This window comes from Gambusia affinis, linkage group LG23, assembly GCF_019740435.1.
Source record: "Gambusia affinis linkage group LG23, SWU_Gaff_1.0, whole genome shotgun sequence".
NCBI classification, from domain to species: domain Eukaryota; kingdom Metazoa; phylum Chordata; class Actinopteri; order Cyprinodontiformes; family Poeciliidae; genus Gambusia; species Gambusia affinis.
Window position 1 is genome coordinate 2,421,834 of NC_057890.1, and position 19,231 is coordinate 2,441,064.

General features: G+C 39.9%; 1 protein-coding gene across 1 annotated transcript in view; it reads left to right on the forward strand.

The window, feature by feature from the left end:
• Window positions 1-19,231, forward strand: part of LOC122826824 (synapsin-3-like) — a 99,492-nt gene that overhangs the window by 73,096 nt on the left and 7,165 nt on the right. The window contains exons 7-13 of the mRNA XM_044109161.1: window positions 4,138-4,200; window positions 6,645-6,787; window positions 8,655-8,729; window positions 8,951-9,053; window positions 17,320-17,451; window positions 18,835-18,853; window positions 18,927-19,083. Coding sequence (XP_043965096.1) covers window positions 4,138-4,200; window positions 6,645-6,787; window positions 8,655-8,729; window positions 8,951-9,053; window positions 17,320-17,451; window positions 18,835-18,853; window positions 18,927-19,083 — 692 coding nt within the window. The remainder of the gene's footprint in view (window positions 1-4,137; window positions 4,201-6,644; window positions 6,788-8,654; window positions 8,730-8,950; window positions 9,054-17,319; window positions 17,452-18,834; window positions 18,854-18,926; window positions 19,084-19,231) is intronic.

Consider the following 19,231-nt stretch of genomic DNA (forward strand, 5'->3'; position numbering starts at 1 on the left):
TCATGTGACGCATACGTTACTCCTGTAAAGGTTGTAAACCCCCGTAGACCTCGAGCTTTAGGCTGATCTCAAAGCTGTGAGAAGCAGATCTCATATAAACATTACAGTCAACCATCGGATTGGTGCAAAGTGTTATTGTAGCCATTCATCTTTCCAGTGTTTCAGGAACTCCTGATCATTCATGGAGTTTCTTTAGAAATGTGGACTGTGGACTCTGACATTAGCGTTGGGGACGTCTGTGCTGCTGCGACATGTTTAGCGCTGAAATGCTGTTTTAGGTTTGAATAGCTTCAGTTATTGGCTAGCTGCTTTTAGTCTTTCCCAGTGTCCCATCAGATCATTATTTAAGCAAAGCAAATCAACAACAAAATACCCCAGTGGGCCAGTCGAAGCAGCACGCCGTCCATCACTGTTAACTGCGGATGTCGCTTGTGTGTCAAATGTTTGTTAAAGTTTAAACATTTAAAAAAAAATGTTTAAACTTTAAAACAGATGTAATTACCTAATCAAAATGAACATGTTAAAGTCCTGACTTTAGTTTAAATGTCCCTTTTTTAAATTGTGTTTCAACCACGCCCATTTTTTATTTTTATTTTTATTTTTATCCATTTAATGGCAGGTAACAATTAGCTAGCATTTTCAGGGACATCTCATGCTTTTTTTTTTGTTGCTAGAAAAATACACTCCATGTTTATTAGAAACAGTATCGATTCAGGAAGCTTCAGAGCAGATGGCGACTTTAGCTCCATAAACGAATGATGCTGTGATGGCTACAAATCCTTCCCTGTTTGTCTACTGACCCTCTGCAACTACGTCACTTAATCACACTGAGGCGTCATGACAGACTTCAGAATGGGAGTATTTAACAGACTGTGATTGTTTTCCCAAGTTGTTTTTGCCAGCTAAGTCACGTCTTCTACTTGTTCAAGTCAAGCTAGTCTGTCTGTGGAAGCAGCAGCCTGAATGGTCATGTCCTATTTTGAACGATGTTAATTTTTCTCCTACCTGACATGTAGATGCGTACCTTCTCTTACCTTGTAAAATGTTCACAAAAAATCCACAAACATATAGCGCTGCCAGCCCTTACAGCTGACGGCTGCTTCCCACCGCCGTCTTCTTTTCTCATCAAATGGTTTACAGTCAAAGGACAAGTTTGATTCAAAGTGGAGAAGGTTTCTTTATTTTTGAAACGGTGTTGTTGACAAGTTCTCTATTGTTTCCCTACATCAACTGAAGAACTGCTTCCCTTGCTTCAAAATAAAGTCAAAGAACACACCTTGATGTGTTTCGTCACATTATGAAGGCAGCTCGACTTCACTCTGACGGGACGCTGGCTTTTCCACACAACAGTTTGTTCTTTAAGTGGAGACAATCTGCATATTCTCAGGAATTTCAACAATTCCTCTTGATGCGGTGGCAAAAGTGACAACAGGGAAACCCGTGCAGCCACTGTGTGCCGACAGTTCGTCATTCAGGCTTGTGTGGTCACAGCTTGTCAATGTCAGCTGTGCTCGCGCCCTCCATCACCTCGGTCAGTCAAAGGCCTGACACAACTTGGCAGCAGCGCTGCGATGTGTGGCTCAGTCTACTGACGGGGAAGGGTGTGCATGAAATGATAGCGTACTTCCTTCCTTGTTGGAAAGTCTGTCCTTTTGTTTCCTCTGTCCATTTGGCCTGCAGCCATCTTTGGGGTGTGTATTCTTACTGCTGTCAAACTGCTGCGTATCGTCCCTTCCATTCAGTGGAGCAGGAAGTCTTGAAGCCAGAAGATAATGTATTTTATACTGTAGCTTACACGACTATTGCCGACATCAACGGCCACAGATTATTTTTAGTAGCACAATTGTCCTGCTTTTACAGACCTAGTGGGCCCACTGCTACAGAATCAACACAACAATGACTCAAATATTGCAGCCGTGACTCAATGACAGCATTACGTGCTCCGATTATTTACGCTGTGCAAACACTTTACTCACCTTGGCATTCTGGACGCGTAAAACTGAAACCTAAACTGACAGCAAGGCTTATTTTTGGATCAAATTGGCTATTTTTTGACCATTTGAGATCATTTATGGAACATTGACGTTTATTTCCCAGATGGTTGGAGAATATGACCAATAAAAAGTAAAGAAAATGAGAAGTTGGTGAAAGTTTCAAACCTACTTCTGACAGAGCATAACACTGAAATTCACACCCTTGATCCCAACACAGAGGCACTGTTCAGGACAGGAACACTTCAAAGATGACTCTACAGTCATAGGATGAGATGACATTCCAGAGAATAGCCTTCATTTCTCTGTATTTAGAGGCAGGTGTTAGGTTTTTTTTAATACAGAGGTATTGGAGAGTTTATAAGAAGCAAAAATGTGTAATAGTTACATTCTAAATGTCTGCAACAGTAACGACCCAATACTTTTGAATAGTTATGTACACATATATTTTTAGATGAGGAAACTGACCTAAAAGTCTGTTGTATAGCTGAGTATTGAAGGGGGAAAATCTTATTAGAGCAGTGCTTTGCAAGTAACCACAAGGAGGTTTGAAGATGCTTTGTCTACTTCAACTCTACAAATGATGAGAAATGGCCTGTTTGTGGTCTGCCTGGCACTGTCCAGATGCTTCCCAGTGACATGTGGCCTTCCACCCAGCTTCCCAGAACCTTACACCAAGATGGTAACTAGCCATCATCATTCTCCAAACTCCTCCCAATGCCAGTCAGCACTCGGTTTGATGGGACGGCCTGGAAGCCAGTCAGTTTCTGGACAGTCCAAATCCCAAACAAGGGGGAGAAGTTTCCGCTTTTGGTCGTGTCTCTGTGTGGTGTTTACCACACGTCTGTCTTCCTGGATATTTAAAGGTCTGAGTTAAAATATGAACCTCCTTAAACCTTTTGTCTGACAACTAACTGAGTTCCCTTTCCAGGATTTTGAGTCAGAATTTATGTTCCCTTCTATTTTTTTTTGATACAACAGAAATCCATCATGTTTTTGTTTGGCTAGTCAATGTCTTTAAATGGCCTCAAAATATACATTGAAAATTGGACCAGATGTGCCGTCAAAATGTGCAGCCTAAACAGAGATGTTGAAAGTAAGGTTGGGTTAACCAGTTTGATGTGTCGTATTGTCACTCCAACAACTAATATTTAAGCACAAAGATACTCTGGCATCTTATGTACATGTGCTTTTATCCTCCACTACATAAAATGTAAACACACATTCAGACGTTTCTTTGTATTTTGACAACAGATCTATGGAAATTTGTAGGATGTTCCATCATACAAGCACACATGAGACTAATTTGGTTCAATTTCGTTGAATGTGTGAATAACTTCGGCTATTAGTAATGTTTGGTGTAAATTTCATGTTAGAAATAAAGTATATGTAGAAAAATGTTGCCATGTTCAGTATTTGTACTGCTAGCTGTATGTGAGAATAGAAAGGTGTTCATATTGAGAAATACAGTAGTTTGTTTTTTTTGTTTTTTTAAATCTCACATTGCCTTACTGTAAAAGTGTTAACACTATTTTTGCTATAATTTCATCTACCATGTAAAAACGCACAACGGTACTGTTTAATTTTATTTACAGTACTATTGGAAAGGTGTTCACATTGGCAAACTATTTTTTTTAATTATAACACCATGTTGTTAGCCATTGTACTGCTTAGCTAACAGTGGCTGATGTTCTTAGCCGTTAGCTAAGGAGAAGATAAAATATACTTTTGGTCAAGTTTTATGTTGTTTTCTTGGAAATAACTACTTTATTGTATTAACAGTCAGCAGTAGGATTTCAGTGAAAAGTCCATCACTGTTGTAATGTTCACGGTTAGCTTCGGAGTTAGCGGTTAGCTGCTAATATTTTTTCTAATTAATACAAAAAGAAACGGAATCACTGCATTTCTGTTTCTGAATTAGTTTCACACGTTGTTTACACTCACTAGGCTAAATAGTACTTCTAATTCAATGACTGTTGTGTTGACAACTAGACTCTACTGCGCACATGTTAGCAAAACATTTTTGTTTTAGTTCAAAATGTCAAATTTAAGCGGGTTAACAAATGATGTCAAAGTAAGCAGAGTCAGAAAAAAACAACCTTTTGCTGTCTTATTAATGATTTTGTGATGATGATCCTGTCTGCAGATCACAACCCCTTCGTTCCCTGTGGTGGTCAAGATGGGGCATGCTCATGCTGGTATGGGAAAGGTGAGCTCTTTAAAACAGTAAAACACTTTCATATGGGTTCATTTGAACCTTTATCTTTGTTGTATTTGAGTGTTTTTGGATCATGTATTGAAGTTTCCGTGTTGACTTTAATGCTTGGAACCCTTCTTCTCTTTAATTATCTCCAGTTGCAACAGAAAAACATTTTAAAGAGTCAGAACCCTACGGAGTTGGAGCTAAAACATTATTTCTCACATATATGCAGCATGTATCTGAAAGGACACCTTGTGTTCAAATTAAGACGCTATCTAAATAAATATTGGGTATTTTTAGCTCTTCTTGTCTGAATGTTACTGAACGGTAACATTCAGAATTTCCAGACAAACTCGCAGGTTTGTTTCGATTCCTCTCCGGTAAAGCCGACGTCTTTTTGCAGAAGCCTCGGCGAGTCTTTGGTTCCGACAGGACACAGAAATCAGACGGATGTGGTGCGGGCCGACTCAGCCTCTCAGAGGACTTTAAACAAACACTTGTTCTCATCTTTCACAGTTTGACTGACTAAAGTGACTGCTGCGACAAAATCCCTGTTATGTCTACTGGTTACATAACGCCCCCAAGAACAATACACAAGTCTTTCCTGACAGGAAATGTTTTTATTTATTATTTATTTGTGTGAAGTTATTGGAGTTACACAATAGTTGTGACAAAAGGAAAGTTATCAGATAGCTTCTCTTTTCACAATTTATTTCATTCTGACGGGGAGATTCCACTTTCATCTATCTGGTGGAATCCTGTCAGGATTTAACGACTGGAGAATATTCCAGAAAGCTCAAGAGCATCCATGAAGTCCTTTGTTCTACCCGTCAGATTCTAAAGAGTTCAGAGGGTGTGTAGCTAAGTCATGGTTGTGTCATTGTCAGTAATTTGCTCCTCTGTGCTTTAAGCTAATTTGTGACACCAAATGACTTATTAGCTGCTTCAGCTGTTGGTTTTAACAAGTATTTTCATCCTATGACAGTAACAACACTGTTTAGTGGGATCACATTAATGGCCCGCCCTGCTTTTGAAACCTTTTTTACAGTTTTGGGAACATTCTGTCGTGTTCAGTTTTCCCCCTATTTATTATTCTAGTGTTGCTTCTGTTGCGTCATTGCTAACAGGAGCTCTTTGATCCACCCTGGTGCTTTTTGGACTTTGTCTTTGAACGGCTTTAGAAACCACCGAGAACCTCCAGAATCGTACAGTTTTTCATGTAGATGCTCTTTCCTTCCTCATTTAGTGCAACATTTAAATCCACAAAACGAAGGAGAAAAAACAAACAAACAAACAAACAAGGAGTGTCATAGCAACAGGTTTCGGCTTGCATGACGTTGATGAAGGACACTTGCCAAAACATGTGGTCTGTTGTTAATATTTTTCTCCCCAACAGTTTTTATGAGCTATATCATCAACCTCAGCTACAGACGCTCCCATTTGTTTGTAACTAGGTAGCACTTTCCACATTTAATTGTTTAACATCATAAAGGAAATTTACCAAATTAAGCAAATAGGTGACTCTACTGTTGGCAGTATCATCGATATTTTTATATTTGAGGTATTCCCAGGCGATTCTGGTCCCCAACGCCTGCCAATGCTGGGCGTCCTTTTGTAACTCACAAACAAAGCCAGAGTGAATATAAAATGCTGTTTTCAAATGATCCTCCATCACATATTCTAAATAACAAATTACTCGAGATACGGTACAGACCAAAAGTTTGGACACACCTTCTAATTGAACTCAATTAGAAGGTGTGTCCAAACTTTTGGTCTGTATTGTAGATCTGCTTACTACAGAAGCTAAATGCTGCCTGTTTAGGTCCAGATCTGGGAACAATCAGTGAGAAGATCTGTGATAACCTTAGGAGTCTACATGGTTCAAACTAGACAAGCAACTCAGTATGAGTCATTTTACCCCATGTGCCACATTATAGACCAATAATGAGAGCTTTAAAATCGATGCTCCTACAAACAGGCATTTAGGGACGGATGTGACATGACTACAACAAACCACGGTCGTAGTAGGAGTAGCTTAAGCTCAAGCACATCTAAGATATCAACAGGACAAGGCCATCTGTGAATGAAGCAAATAAACTGGAAAAAAAAGGTTATAAGATGGCCTAAACAAAGTGCAGACCTACATTCAGTAGAGATGTGGTGGCATAAATTTGAACAGAAAGCAAATGGTTTAGAGGAGTTACCAGGCAAACGTATGCTGTGAAAAAAGAATGTCGTGTTGCAGACGTGTTGAGTGTTGATCATTTCCCTTCAGTTGGTGTTTACAGTCCACAGCCTAATAACTCCATAGTGACGTAGTTCAAAGCCGCCCCTGGCCGTGTTTCCATCCAGGGACCCTTCATTGCTCAGCCTGTGTACAAGTGTTAGATTCCTGCGGGATTCGCCTTTCTTCGTGATTAGCCCCTCGCTAATGAGCGGCGTCTCTCCCACAGATTAAAGTGGAGAACCAGCAGGACTTCCAGGACATCACCAGCGTGGTGGCCCTGGCCGGGACCTACGCCACCACTGAGCCCTACGTCCAGTCCAAGTACGACATCCGCATTCAGAAGATTGGCAGCAACTACAAGGCTTACATGTACGAGGTTTACCTTACGTTTGGTTTGATACAAAGTCTGATAGAGTTTAGAGATAACAGATGCATGGAAGTCTCCAGAGGAATACATGAACATTACCAGAAGCGTAGAGCTGATGATTGTATTTTTACAATTTAATTTAAGTGCAATTCCTGGGCAGAATGTCTTCTCCATCCATCCATCCATCCATTGTCTTTACATCCTTTGTCCCTAATGGGGTCGGGAGGGTTGCTGGTGTCTATCCCCAGCTAACGTTCCGGGCGAGAGGCGGGGTCACCCTGGTCAGGTCGCCAGTCTGTCACAGAGAATGTCTTCTTCTTAAGTTTTTTAAGACTCAAGATGTTACTCAATGCCTTGAAAAACATATTAATTCCCCTTTGTCAGATATCTTTATCTTACTATTTTTAGTGTGCTTTATAAGGATTTTATATGGCCCAACAAAAACATTGCCATTCTTTTGGGGGAAAACTCAAACACACCATCCCCACGGTGGAACATTGAAGTATCGACTTCGGCAGGCCTGAGAAAGCTGGTCAAAGGTAATGGGAAGATGGACAGATTGAAATATAAGGAAACCCATGAAGACTGCAAAGGATTTGCATCTGGTTGGAGGAGACAATGTCCCAAACATGAAGTCAGAGCTACAAAGGAGTTAGGTCAAAGCATCTTCATGTGGATGTTCTCTTTCACGTAGGAACCGCAGCATCTCTGTGCAAAACGACGGGTGGTGGGTGGAATTGTAATAGCCAAGGAAGTAATATTAAAATTGTGGAAATCTGACAAAGTTCCTCAGTTTAAATTGTGCTTAACTGAATTTGCTGAGATACTCCATTTGGAGAAATTGCAGTATGACATCACGAGCTCCGCTCATAAGTTCTGTAGTATCTGGCAGCCGTTTTTGGACCTTCTCACTCCGCCTAAGATTGATCCCAATGCTCACTCCGCCTCTAAGTCTATATAGTCCCGTGCCTTTATAGACAGGAAGTACCATCCTAAAGTGTAAACGGTAATCAGTGAGAGTAGCCAGTTATTTAGAGAATTACCCTGACTCCTTTTCATTTTATTTTATTATTCTCATTTTTTTGTTGTTGTTGTCTTTGTTTTCATTTTGTCGTACTGCTAAGAGTACATTTTTTCTTACATAATAATCTGATTCATATATATATATATATATATATATATATATATATATATATATATATATATATATATATATATATATATATATATATATATATATATATGTATGTGTGTTTTATACTGTTGTGTATGATTTCTGTATGTTGTGTTTTGAAAAAAAATCTTAGATACTATATATATAAAAAAAACAAACTTATCTCAAAACACTTGCAGTCGTAATGTCAGTGGTTACGACCGAAAGGCTTTAAAAAACAAAAAAAAAACAAAAAAAAAAAATCCTGTAGTACAAACCAGGAATTGATGTCAGAACAAGCTAGTAGCTAACTTCATTTTCCTGTATTATTTAACTCACACCCATTTGGAAGCAACAGAAAACTCTCTGCAAAGTTAGTTGAGCATGAAGCAGCAAAAACCTCCAGTGAACACCCTTCTAATTTTCATGTCTGCGTATCTCGATAATTATCAGTAAAAACATTTTAAAAAAACCCCAGAAAAACCAGAGGAAAATGATAGAACTTATCTGATCCCCCATTTCCTCCAGCCTCACCAATAAAAGCAGGGGCCCATAATTGGCTCCTGACACAGACAACATCGTAGGTGTGGACGGCAGTCACCGTCACTGATGAACGTGTGATAGCTGTCTCATGAGGTTAGCTGTTTAAATGCTTGGGTTTTTTTTTCTTTCTTTCTTTTCTGATCCGTTTCTCTTTTTTGGCGGGGAATTTTCAGGAGAACGTCAATTTCTGGCAACTGGAAGGCCAACACGGGTTCTGCCATGTTGGAGCAAATCGCAATGACGGACAGGTCAGCCGCCCCGAAGTTTCCCACGAGAATGTCCACCGTCACTGACAAACGTGTATTTCATAACTGCCGTCAGTTTCTGAGTAGAAATCCGAGAGGTTTGGACGTGTTCTGACAGACGTGCTGTTTTATAACTGGGTGTACTTTCCGATCCTCCAATCGTTGCTGGTTGTTGAATAGTTTTTTTGTTTTTTTGGGGGGGGGGTTCTGTGTGACTCGTCCAGATATCGCATGTGGGTGGACTCCTGTGCTGAGATGTTTGGTGGCCTCGACATCTGCGCCGTGAAAGCTGTCCACGGAAAAGATGGCAACGACTACATTATCGAGGTCAGTGTGCGTTCCCGAAAAACAACACGCAAGAAAAGGGTTTGACGCAAAAGGCGGCTGAAACCTGCAGCGTTATGCAACAGCGGGAGCCGTTTTACGCAGGTCTATTACTCACAGTGCTGTGAAAAACTAATTGGCCAGTTATGGATTTCTTCTGTTTCTCTTTTTGGTTTTGTTTTGTTTTGTTTTTTTATCAAACCAGACGTCTACATCTAAAGTTTTCCCTCGAACATCTAAAACCTGGAATGCATTCCCGACTAACGTACAATAAAGATAATAAGAATAATAAAGATTCCACTTTCCCAGAAGAAAGTTATAAAATGACCAACAAAAAGTCGCTATGAGAGCAAATAAGATTTAACATAAGAGGCAACTACTTTTTCTAGTTGGGGATTTTTTTCTTCTTAGCACTCAGTTGTTTGAACTGCTACTGATAATAATTCGATGCTGATATGTTAAAGATGAAGCATTTACTTATTTGTAAAATAGATCCCAGAGTTTAACTTCCAACAGGGCTCAAGATTACTCATTTTTATTTGAATATTCTTTTTGTATTTTTTTTTTATTTCACTTTGGAATTCTCATAAAATTACTACTTAATTCTTTTAACATCCAATCTTATTCTGGTAATATCTTGACTTTACCCTCATATTTTTTTGACTTATTCTTGTGACATTGCAACTTTTTTCTAGGAATACTGAGTTTATTCTTGTATTGTAATGACTTTATTCTCATCTTTTTTAATACTATAACTTAATTCCCAAACAACGTTTTTCTCACAATATTATCAGTTTAGTCTTGTATTATTGCAACTGTATTTTGTCCTTTTTTATTTGAAAGGACTTTATTCTGTTAATATTATGGCTTTATTCTGGTGTCACAGTCTTCTCATAATTACATTTTTCCTTCTCTACTAGTCCCATCACAGGCTTCGATACATGATTTCCCTTACTAAATTAAATCCTCACTTAAAAAGCATTTTTGGTATTTGCTCATGTTATTTTAGCTTGATGTTAATATTTGTGTGATGATCTCAAACATGTGTAACAGAAAAACAGAAAAGAAATCTGTTCAGGGGTTCAAATAGCTTTTCACAGCACTGAATGCAGGCTGGAAACGTCAGCTTGGACTTTGTCTTGTGTATATTTTTTTTTGTTGTTGTTGTTTTTTTTCCTGATTATACCAACAAGTAGGAAGGTCACAGTCTGGGGGCCATGGTGACAAACAGCAGACATGGGTGTAGCCAAACTTGGTGGCACATGATCAAGAGAGCCTTGAAAGAATAATTAGTCGGTAGACCAAACACAGTCAGCTCAATGAAAACAACATCAGAAGTGAGCGGTTGTGTCATGCCGCTGTGTGGTTACCACCCTGCTGGAGTTTCAGTTTTGACTCGGAGGCCAGCAGAGCGGCCCTGAAGCCGCTGGGTGTTTGGCGGCGGGTTCCTCCTGCAGGAATGCTGCAGCAGCCATGTGTCAGTGACATTTAACACATCAAACAAAATCTAACTACCGTATTTATTCCAATTAGAACTTCTTACAGTTTTTTTTTGTTTTGTTTTTTTCCGTGTGGTTCTTTAGAGTGGTTTTTAAATGCCCCTGTTAAAAATGTCAGCTTTATGTAATGAAACAAAACTCCCAGATAAATTACTCTAATACTTTTTGTACAGGATATAGAAGTGTGCGCACCCTTACAGTAACGCTTTGTTGAAGCAAATTTTGAGTCAATTGTATTCAGAAATACTTCATTTGTATTCATCAAACAGGGAAATGAAATGTTGTGGTAACTCATGTCAAGTATCTTCAGAGTCATGGCTGGCGATGAAGATAACGGGGGCAGGAAGGATCTCCAGTAGCAGTCAGTCTCACAATGAATCTGAAAAGGCCTCTGACTGAAGACTGTTCCTATGACAGTCTCATGACTATCATGACTTCCTAACAGCTCAGCTCAAGATAATATAGCACAGTAACATGTTCTGGATGACGGCATCAGATGCTGATGTCTCCTCTGACGGCTGGTGCCATGATTGAGTTATCAATCTAATATAACACAATATTAATGACGTATTGCATGGACCAACTTATTCACATGTGATTTTAATATCATTTCTTATCTAACGGACACAGCAATTGCAAAGCTGCGTTTTTTTTTGTTTTTTTTTTTTTACATTAGCATAACATCACCAAAGATTTGCGCACATTTGTAACGGAAACGCGGCTAGAGACGAGCAGCTGGACGGTGGGGATCAGTTTCTAGAACAAGCTGCTCTGCGTTGAAGTCTGACTCGCCCGTATTTAGCCCGAGAGCAGGACGTCACCCTGCTCTCTATCTCCCGCTGGGTGAGGTCAGCCGTGGACAAAGCACTCCGACTGTCTCGGCGAATACCCCGCACCTCCCTGGAGAAGCGTTGCCTCAGCGTTTTGGACGGAGAAAGCGGTTACGCAGCGAAGTAGCAGCTCTACCCTGTCCGGCCCCGTCTGGACGTCCCATGATGCAATGTAGCAAACCGCAGAAGAGATGTCGGCGCATCGGCCTTGGATTCTGGTTTTAGTTCAAGACAACGGCGGTGCGACTTCTCCCTCGTAAAAAAAAGTAACGAGCCGCTCAGAAGCTCTGGGTTAACTCTTTACTGCTGCTGACTAAATCTGCTGCGAACTGCAACTTTGTGGCACCTCAAGAAGGGGAGACGAGACTTGGCTCAGCATGAGCAGCCACCGCTTTTATTTAATACATCAGCCATGTGACATGAATTAAAACGTCATATATGAGAATGATGTAATGCTAAATGATGTTAGTGTTGCACACAGAGATGCAATGTCATAGTAATTTAATGCAGTTTAATGCTGAATAACAGTGACGTTAGTCTGAATTTTACTTGACTGCTTTAATTGTTGCTCCATTGTTCAGACTCTGATCTTTACTTCCAGATCTCCAAAGTTAAATCTAACGTAAAACCTGAACAGAAACAGTCATGTACTTTCGCATAGTTCTCTGCAGAAATACTTATTTAAAAGGAATGTACCTCAGTAAACCGTAAATTGTACTTTATCAGCTTTATTTTAAAGACGAGTAGCACTCCATCTCATTTATGGTGGAAACTGATAGTGGAAGTATTAAGATAAAAAGTATTGTTAATGCGTCGACCTGAATGGTGATGTTTAGGACTTCTGGTTAATTTCAATTGTGTTTTACTATTTTTAGTCATCTCTTTGAGAAACACTTCAAAATCCTTCAGAGGTTTCTTCCGGCTTCTCAGCAGAAATCTTCATATTTTACAGCCTTCCTGCCATGGTGTGTAGAAGATAGGACCCAAGTACAGGAAGATATAGAAAGCAAAGAGCTTTTAATTTGAAAAATAAACAAAGGACTGTGGGAAGACACTGATGAGAAAGAAAGATCAGAAAACTGGCGGGGAAATGGCAAGAGACTGAGGAACACGTGTATAACAGTGCAGAAAGGAAGATTTATAAACACTGAGGATGGAGCGGAGAATCACAGGAGAACCAGAGGAACTAATCACAGGTGAGTAGATGCAGCTGGAGAGAGGGCAAAGTAGAGGTGAAATTGAGAAACAGCTGGGAAGGACAAAGAGATGGCAGACTGAGGGAAAGATGAGAAATAAAGAGAAAACTTAAATTCAGAACCTGAAACGAACATTAAGAAAATAAGTACAACGTGCAAAGACACAATCTAAGCGAATGCCAGGAATGAACTAAAATGGAAGATCTAACAGTGATCACAAACCAGAACCACAAATGAAACTAAAGTTCCAACACCTTTAGATCATGACACTTCCTTTAAGGACAAAAGCAGGTCCTCAAGGTTAGCAAGCCATGCTATCACCAGAGGCGTTGTGGTGAGAACTTCCTGTCATGTCAGAGGATCTTAAGAAGACCCTCTGCACATTTCGCATGTTGGTTTCTGACTTGCTTACTGAAGCAAGTCAGCAGGCCGTCCCTGGTTCTGAAGGTTTCATGCTTGGGTGAACAGTCCACACCCGACAGTATTCTCTTCGCTCGGACTGCGTTTATAACGTCGTACTCCATAAAGTCGGGACTGAGCTTGTACAAACTCTTCCTCTTTTGGCCGGTTGGAACCAGCTTCGTCATGCTTCTGTGTTTTAAAATCTTCTCCATAAGCTTTTTCACAGGCGAGCAGCTGGCTGGAAATCTTCATCCACTTAGTGGAGATTGTTAAACGTCTGACTCATGCATTACCGCTACCAAGTTCCCTAAAAAAGCATTGCTGCTGAGGGACTCGTACACACTCGGTATCTCAGTGGCTTCGTTTGATAATCTTCGCCATCCCGTTCCCCTTGTGGTTCACAGGTCTAAAATGTAATGTTTCTTTGCGGCCCTGTAGGTGGTGCTTATGGCCCAGCTGGCGACCAGGACTCCAGTCCATTATTCTTTAGTACCAGAACAACCATGTTTACAAGAGCAGCTGCTCTCTTTATCTAGCCGTTACATCAATGTAACAAAAACGGAGCAACTTGGGTCATATAACACTTAGATAGTTTTTTTTTTTTGTTTTTTTTTGCTGAATCGAAAGTGATCTACCTTTTAATGGGAGATTTTCTGATTACGTTTGTTTGTTTTTCTGCTAATCATCTTGTAAAGACGCGTCACAAAATCTTGAGTTTAGGGCCTCACAGGACAGCTGTGAATAAATGGAACGATGCGATGTCGAAACTTTAAGCAGTGTCTGGATGAGAACTTTGTGACGTTCCAAAACTAGTACAAGTGATAGCTCAGCTGCATTTTGATACTTTTAAGTGCTAATGTGGAAACATGTTTAAATGTTACAGTAATGCCAGGACTGTCAAAAATATGCACAATCTTACTCAATTTCTTTCCACAGCTCTACTAAACAGTGGAAAGAGAACATGGGTGTGCTGTTTGTTTTGTGTTGCCAAGTGCTTTTGTTTTTTGTTCAAATGCTAACAGTCGAGCTTTTGGCCTCACTGACCTCCCTGACTGGTTTCCATGTTGTCTTTTTGTCCATTCTGGAGGAACATCAAGGTTCAGTAAAAATATGGTTGTCTCATCATTTCTCCAGTTATTGATGAGGAGGCGATGGACCACTGTCTATTTGTGGTACATGATTTTTAGTTTTATATTTTATGGAAAAATGACTCTGTCTCAAATATTTGAAAATAAAATGCAGCTTGACGTGGTGAAATTTAAAAAAAATATTAGCTACTTGGCTGGGCTTTGACAAGCAGCCAATCCAGGAGTATCATTCATTTTCCTTGTTGCTGATTGGCTGATCCCCAGAGAGCGGAGCTAATGAAGACGGGGAATGTTAGCTTCTGCTGTAGGGCTAAAGCTATTTCCAAGGTGTGTATTAATGCATATAAAGTATATTTGACGTTTGAACTATTAAAAGAAGACAGTTCTTAGGTTTCGAGTATTTGGACATTTTAGCTGTGCACAGGTGGTTATGCTTACTAATCCCACAAATACATGAGTGTTCACAGTGTATATTCTATATATGTCTGGGGGTTTTGTACCCTTCTCCTCATTTAAATTTTTGGCACTTTTCTGTCAAAGGGACAGAAAGGAGACCATCAGGAAAATCTTGTGATTCGACAAAGTGTTGGTTTAAAGTTGTGCACATCAATGCAACCAGCTCACTGCAGCTTGTTGTACATCTTACTCTTTTAAGTGAAAAACAAACTTTCATTTCAAAAGGGGTGTAAAAAACGCTTTGAGGATTAAAGTGTCAAAAGCGGATGCCACCATAACGCCAAGAGAATTCTCATCAATTGCGATTGATGAAGTTCCAAAATAAAAGTGTCCAGAAACGTTCCCATGGTACAGACTGCATTGTCCAGACAGACGGACTTCTCCTGCTTTGTGAAAGCCTAGAACAACACCTCTGTGTTCCAGCAGCGGCCCCGGCTTTCTGCTGGATGACTCTGGATCCTAATAAATCAGCAGGGTGGATCCCGGCTCCACTTGCCACCACACACTGTTTGAAGTGGAGCCTGGGGACGGTTTGCCAGGCCTCTGCTCGGTCCTGTGCGGCAATGACTTAACTGACCAAAACACAGTGCCACACCCCTCCTCACCACCAGAGGGTTTGCCAAGAAAACGGACCCAAACAGGGAAAGAATTGCTCTAATTTGTGCTTTAGCGCTTTCAGTTTCCCACATTGTGTTTTTGTTTTTCTGCATTCATGATTCTTTTATGTGTTTGGTTGTGTCTCTTCCCTCTAAAACCACTTTCCCATCAGATCTTTCCATACTTAGCCAATGTACTGCCAATCTATTGTTAGCTACTTGCTACTCCAGCTACCTGACGAAGTCCTCCAAATTTTTAACCTTATTTGAGAAATTAAAAAGAAAAACTGTTACGTTTTTTTAGAGGTATTTTAGGCTTATCCAACTCAGTGTCCCATCAAATTGTTTTTTGAGGCAACAAGGCCACAAAACCCCCCAGTGGACCAAGAGAAGCAGCTTTGCTTTTCTTCACTGCTGTTAATGGTTGCCGCTTGTGCGTCAAATTCACAAAACGTGTGAACACAAAGGTCCCTGTTGGAACCCTTATTTGTAAAAAAAATAAATAAATAAAAAGTGATTTATTGTATTAAAAATTTTAATTAATTAAAATATCCGTAATTAATTAAGCAAAATTAGTGCATTACATTGCGCCACACTCCAAAAACAACCAATCAGAGCCAGGAGGAGGGTCTTAGCACTGTCAATCAATCATGCTAGATGTGCTAATGGCACAGAAACAACGTATCATTCCAGGAAAACTGCTTATCCGCTGTCATTGGTGGCCATGCTAACTAGGATAGCATTCACATGTTCTGCTAACTGCAGGGTACCAGAGAGCAAAGTGGGAGATTTGACAACGCTAAGGCCCTCCTCCCAGCTATAATTGTTTTTTTGTTTTTTTTTAGTACTAGAAGGCAAAAGAGCTCAGTTTTTTTCACAGGATGTCTGTCTTATATACTGTTACGACATTGTGACAATTTCAACTAATATGTAAAAAAATATATATATAAATGTTATATACTGCAGCTTTGCCATTTGTTGATTTAGAAGGAACGTTCAATCTGACAAAGGAGACTCATCAGAAAGCACTTTCAAATTTATTGAATATGTATGCAGGCTTTTTAATGCTCTCCTTTATAGTCTTAACAGATAAAAGCTCAAATTAACGTTGCTACTTTAAGCTTTTAAAGGTTCCATATAAATGTCTGTGATCTGAACCGAGGCACACGAAAAATCTTAGCAAAGATAGGTACAGCATTCTACTTCAGTAAAAATTTATACATCCCTTAACTGTTTTTTTCTTCTTCTTTTCATTTCTGTTTTTATGCTAGTAAAAGTCACGTAGCACTTGAACAAACAGCATCTTGTGGATGTTTAGAACAGTACAGGACCCCTCTTGAGACAGTATTTATCCAAAAGCGCCAATAAAAGCCACGGCAAGGAGTTGCCTATCGAGGCTGTAACACATGACTGGCCTTTGCTGGGAAAACACCGTGAGCCAGAGGACCGGCACACGCATCCATGCCCGGAGCCGTGTTTACAACCTGCGGTCGGGGCGCGGTGCGACCGCCACGGCGGGAATCAGTGTCGCACCCGGCCGCGGTGCCAGCAGAACCAGCGGTCGCCATTTCCCGCTGGTGCTTGTTATGGTCTGTAGGGAGGAAGTCATCGGGTCTCCAGGCCTCCTACAGTCCGTACATCGGCACTATGACCTGAGGGCTACGGAATTTTGTTGACTTGAGTGTTTACGCTGTAAGGTAATAGTAACCTATTTTAGGTTTGTGAATTGTAAGCTTGTTTAAAGTTTACCTAAATGACAGAGGCATATAAATCTGGGCTTCAGTCCGTGAAAGTTATTATTAGAGCAAAATGAAAGGCTAAAAAAACACACAAAAAAACCCATGGAATTATGCGAGGTAGCCCCAGTTTATATCCAAATAAAAACTACTGTAGGAAACCAAAGTGGCTGTCCCAGTTAGGAGGACATACTGGGACATATCCACATTGAGGGCCTTTCTGGTAAACAGTGCCTGGGAACATCCAGAGGAGTCAATCCCATCCAGCTCTTAATTGGACTTGAGGTCTGCAGAGGGTTGTAAAGCTCATATCCTCTGACCTCAACGGCAGAGTGACCTGAAAAACTGACTCATCTTTCTTATGTTGGCCTTTATTCACCGTCACTGAACGCTCTGAGTTCAAAGTGATACAACAGAGCCATCTAGTGGCGGGTTAATATTTTTTGTTAACATTTCCTGTCTGCAGGTGATGGACAGCTCCATGCCTCTGATTGGTGAGCACGTGGAGGAGGACAAACAGCTCATTACAGAGCTGGTCATCAACAAGATGGCGCAGGTGCTGCTGGGAGTTGTTACACCTCAGACTTCTGCTGTGAAGGTACAAACTGCAGCTGTTAGAAGGGCTCAGGCTGACAAAAGTTTAAAATTTTAAATAAAATGCAACATGAAAGGTTGTAGTGCTCACTAGTAAAGCAGTAATAGATGTAATCGCCACTATATGAACATAAAGAGTGCTGTTAAAAAAGGTAACCCTAATAGTTTAGACTTTTTTAATTGGTAGTATATATATAGAGAGATTTTTTTTTTCTTAAACTGAAATGTTTCAGATCATAAAACTCATTTCAATACTGATGGGTTTTAGTGCCAAAAAGTCCAAATGGAATAAAACAGAACTTTGCTAACATGTTCAGTTGTTAGTGCAATACATATCTGTTCCTCTGAAGGAATTATAAAATCAAGTTATATTGACCTACAATAATTGTGATTTTGATTTTCTGCTAGTGGTGAGACTCAATTCAAATTTTGAATCAAGTTTATTGCAGGTTCTGTAATTAATTCATCAGATTTTAAGTGAAAACTACTGTATGTTCAGCCAAAATAAGCAACATTTTCAATTCTGTTTACGGATGTTTGTTGTACAAGAAACATACACCTTTTTTTATTATATGACGGTTTATGGAGCCTTTGTAAAAAGAAAAAAAAACCCAGTAATTAAATTGTGTTATATTTCTAACACTTGGGATTCCAGGTGATCAATAAATTGAAATCAATGTGATAATGTTCTGAGCTTATTGTCTACATAATCAAGAATCCCCACAGACTGTTTAAGTGGAGGGATTGATGTAAAAAAATATCTGGAATGGTTATCAGTATTGGGTGAAATAGCCCAATATTTTTAACTCTTCGTTGTGATCATTATATAAGTGATGACAAAAAATATGAAATAATCACAAACTGTTATTGCATTCAGCATTGCAAACATAAAAATGGCACAAAAAATAAAAAACAACATTATTCAACATTACTGTATAATTAGTAATATTAAACAGTGCAACTGTTCAACTTAACAGCTCACAGTGTTTGTATTCAATCATATTTTGAATAATAAGTTCAGGATTTATTGATGATACAAAAAAACATTTTGAGCATTAAAAGCAACAATCTCAACCATCCGTTTTTCGACTTAGCAAAAATAATAAATTACAGTTTAGTAATATTTTCCCAATGTATATGATGAACGGTATTGTAATACTAGGGGATTTAATGCATTTCTTTATGAGTGTAATTTTTTTTTGCAGTTAATTAAAAGGTGACGTATAGGATGCAAAACACTAGTTGTCCGTCTATCTCACTCACTAGACCTTTAATTAACTACTATTAATATAGCAATGCATCAAACGCCAGAAGATTCAGTGGATTTTTAAAAATGTCTTTTCCAAAAATGGAACCTTTCTCTCTCTCTGTGTCCCTCCATGTTCAGACCACTCAGCCCAGGCGAGGTGAGTTCAATCCTCAGTGTAACGGCTGACCTGTTGTCAACACCCTGAGGTAAAACACAAGGTGTGTTTCCAGGCGGACACCGCTCTGCTTCAGCCTCTCCGTCGCAGTCGGCCCAGGGCTCGCCTCAGAGAGCACGCTCCGCCACCACCTCTCCCAGCCAGGCCTTCCAGCCCGGCCCCATCCCGGCCTCCTCTGGGCCTGGATCTCAGAAACAGTCCCCTCATCTCAAGTAAGTCCAAACTGCAGAGCGCCGGCTTTTTGTCATCTTTTCATGTCTGTAATCAGTGGTGTAAAAAGTCCAAAGTGGGTAAAACCAACAAAAACATCGTTGGGGGATGCTTCAGTCGCTTTCTCGGCTCCCCTCTCTGTCCTTTGCA